The 3,425-nt window shown below is 32.6% G+C and overlaps 1 protein-coding gene across 1 annotated transcript; it reads left to right on the forward strand.

Annotated features, from left to right (window-relative positions):
- Nucleotides 1-1,158: 1,158 nt before the first annotated feature.
- On the forward strand, nucleotides 1,159-2,812 carry LOC125811850 (WUSCHEL-related homeobox 4). Its single transcript, XM_049491399.1, has 3 exons — nucleotides 1,159-1,461; nucleotides 1,852-2,139; nucleotides 2,412-2,812. Exons 1-3 carry the CDS (start codon nucleotides 1,195-1,197, stop codon nucleotides 2,586-2,588), a joined length of 732 nt encoding a protein of 243 aa, XP_049347356.1. The 5' UTR covers nucleotides 1,159-1,194; the 3' UTR covers nucleotides 2,589-2,812.
- Nucleotides 2,813-3,425: the final 613 nt, after the last annotated feature.

The following is a 3,425-nucleotide window of genomic DNA, read 5'->3' on the forward strand; positions in this document are numbered from 1 at the left end:
TATTTAATTTTAATGATACAATATGTAATACTAAAGTTTTATTTAGAAGGAGAAGAGGCCACCGAAAAGCATGGACAAATTATAATGATGAAAGTAAGAAGAAGAAAGAAAAAAAAAGGCATAAAAATAGAGAGAAAAAGAGAAGCAAAATTACTCATTACAATTTTTTATGATTAGACTAGCCAACTACACACACGCATACATTCACCCACACGCTCACCTATTCATTTCATTCATTCATAGTTGTAGTAATTTTACACCTTTTTTTTTTGTTTTGTTTAATTTTTATTTTCCCTCTCTCTATAGCTAGCTAGCTCTCTATAGATCCACTTTTTTTTTTTTCATCTTACTTTTTAAAATGGAAATCATAAGTCAACCTCACCTCATCATTTGGTCTTGGTTCTTATAGGCACCCACCTCATTTCCCACTTTCTTTTATTATTATTTTCAACTTTTTTTCTTCATCACATTTCTTTTTACTGTTGTTGCTGATTAACGCCAACATTCTGTCTATAACAGGATCCGCAAAGGAATAGAAATGGTTCGAGTTAGAGTCCAAATCGAATAATCATTTTTCTTCATCACCTTTCTTTAACTCACGTTGAATAACGTTAACATTCTATTTATGACAAGGTCCATGAGAGGGTGGAATGACTTAAGTGAGAGCCAGGATCAACTATGACGCTTGTTTGGTGGTTTAGTTGAGAAATAAATTTACGCCCTTGCTATGGGTTACTAAATTTATGTCCAATATTCTATTTATGTGACATACTTCTCGTTGTAGTCTGTCTAAAAAATTTATCACATTTCTATAATTAAAAATTACTTACCTGTCAAATTCCACCTTTATTCTTAATCTAAAATGATTTATAAGTCACACAAATATCTAATTAAGTTTGTGTTAGAAGACCACAATTTTTAAAAGTCATTCTTTTTAAAACATTATGCCTAGTCAAACGATGTCAGAGTTTACCTATCTTATTATTCAAGTTAAAATTTTAACTTAGTATAGATTGTTAGGTTGATTACCGTATATAGTTATCTTTTAGGTGACTTGATCGCACCGTAAAAATTCTTTTTATGCTGTCAATGAATGATGGTAGTTAAACTCCACCTTTTTAGTAGGAGTGATAATTGAGTTCTATATAATGGGGATGCCTCTAGTGGCATGAATATTAAAAGCCCTCTAGCTCCATGTACATGGGATCATCATCAAGAAGCTTAAGCATGAAGGTGCATCAATTCACACGTGGATTCTTAGAGCATGAAGCTGCTTCTCCTTCACTTACACTTGGTTGCAAACGTTTAAGACCACTTGCTCCTAAGCTCAACACAACCAATAATGATACCACAACCACCATTGTTACTCCTCCTTTTGATCTTAAGAGTTTCATTAGGCCTGAAAGTAGCAATAGCCCTCCTAAACTTGCTTACAATGAAGACAAGAAAGATTCCTCTCAGGTAATTTCAAAACTGAAAGCAATGAGTTCAGTTGAACTAACAGAATTCCTCCTAGTGGATGTAGGGGTTCAACTGAATTCAATAGTTTTGACTTATACTTTCTTGGATATGTACAAATAGTTCGTTTCAAATCAAATAAAACTCAAATGAGCAGTGCATTCAGCTTCATCTTGAATTCATAAAGTTTAAATTCTGACGTGACACGGACTTATCACATCAAATGATGGAGGGAATATTCTTACTAACATGTTTCTCTAGTAATTTTAAGAATATTGATCCTACCTGCTTCCACTAGTGGCATGCTGGGAGCTAGGACCTATAGGAGACTCGTGATTGAATTTTTTGTTTGTTAGTGAGGCTTGTTAATGTTTTTACTTGTAACATATGCAGGTGGAATCTCACCCAGGAGGAACAAGATGGAATCCAACACAAGAACAGATAGGGATACTGGAAATGTTGTATAGAGGTGGGATGCGCACACCCAACGCGCAACAAATAGAGCAAATCACAGCACAACTAGGGAAATATGGGAAAATAGAAGGGAAAAATGTGTTCTACTGGTTTCAAAACCATAAAGCCCGTGAAAGACAAAAGCAGAAGAGGAATAGTCTTGGCCTTAGCCAAAGTCCAAGAACACCACCACCCATAGTCACTAGTCCTTTGTCATTTGACACTAGGGTATGTCTCATGACACGTTTAAAACTTTTAAATATAAGTTATATACACTGTCAGCGTAATTTTTTATTTAAAAATTCTCCATCTATTTTTGACATGTTATAACATGTTACCTTATATTTTTACTTGTTGTAACATACCAATAAGTATATTAATTTTCATATGAACCCTTTGCACTCCTAGCTCTGTCGTCCATGGTTATTAATTTAGATTGCTTTGTATTGATCTATAGTTATCTTTTAATTGATCTGATGGTGTTTTTTTTCTCGATATAGGGAGAAGTAGTGAGGGATGAAGATAGTCCATACAAGAGAAAGTGTAGAGGATGGACATTTGAATACATGGAGGAAGAACAACAACAACAACAAGATGAAGAAGAAATTATAAATTGTAGAGAAAATGGTGATAGGACTCTTCAACTCTTCCCATTGCATCCAGAAGGCATGAGATGATGAATTTATTACAAGAATATTCTTTTTTCTTTTTTAATTATGATCTGACTCTAGCTACTCTTTTTTTTTCTTTTACTTATTTTCGTCATCTTTAATTTTTACTTTTTTCATTTGCATGCTTTGTTTCCTTTTCTTTTATTTCTTTCCTTGTTTTGGGAAAGAGAAAAGAGAAAAGAGAGACATATGAATCATCAAATCTATGTAGTACCAATTCACTTCTCTTGGATTTTGGGCATTTTAGTGACTTATTCCTGACCTAAAATACCCTATCTCTATGTCTCATTGGAAATGCTGCAAAAATAATCTATTAGAGTATATATTTTCTCTTTTGTAAAGAACTTTTTATTTTCTTCTTGTTGTAGTTCATGCTTATGTGTCAATTCTCATATGTTAAAAAGAGAATAATGACAATAAGGAATTGCTCAGATGATATTCAGTAATCACCTCTATTTCCAATTTTAAAATTGTAGGTTCAAGCCATTAAAGAAGCAAAAAGGTGACAACGAAGGGGTAGAAGAAAAATGTAACAGGTTTATAGGCTAAATGAGTTATCCCACCTATAAGTATTTGGTGTTTGTGCGCTCTCTTGTTTAGTCTATAACATACTAAAAAATGAAGACTTATAAATAAATCACTTAAGTTTATAATATAATATTTAATAAAAAAATTATTATTTTTATAAATTTAAGCAAAAATTATTAAATTCATGTGAATTCGTAACCAGCGTCTAGATCTTAGACCTATGGTGATATGATATTATTGACAAAAGGGGTGATCAAGACGCTGAAGTCCACGCACATATGTTTACATAATTCTTCTTTTTTGTTGTTATTTGAA

Source organism: Solanum verrucosum, unplaced genomic scaffold (genome assembly GCF_900185275.1).
Source record: "Solanum verrucosum unplaced genomic scaffold, falcon-dt-bn FXZP01000235.1, whole genome shotgun sequence".
NCBI classification, from domain to species: Eukaryota; Viridiplantae; Streptophyta; class Magnoliopsida; order Solanales; family Solanaceae; genus Solanum; species Solanum verrucosum.

What these genes read in the sequence shown, in the direction of transcription:
- LOC125811850 (XM_049491399.1), top strand. Translation starts at nt 1,195, where the DNA reads ATGTACATGGGATCATCATCAAGAAGCTTAAGCATGAAGGTGCATCAA. An exon ending in ACAAGAAAGATTCCTCTCAG is followed by an intron (nt 1,462 to 1,851) that starts GTAATTTCAAAA and finishes TAACATATGCAG; the next exon opens with GTGGAATCTCACCCAGGAGG. An exon ending in CTTTGTCATTTGACACTAGG is followed by an intron (nt 2,140 to 2,411) that starts GTATGTCTCATG and finishes TTCTCGATATAG; the next exon opens with GGAGAAGTAGTGAGGGATGA.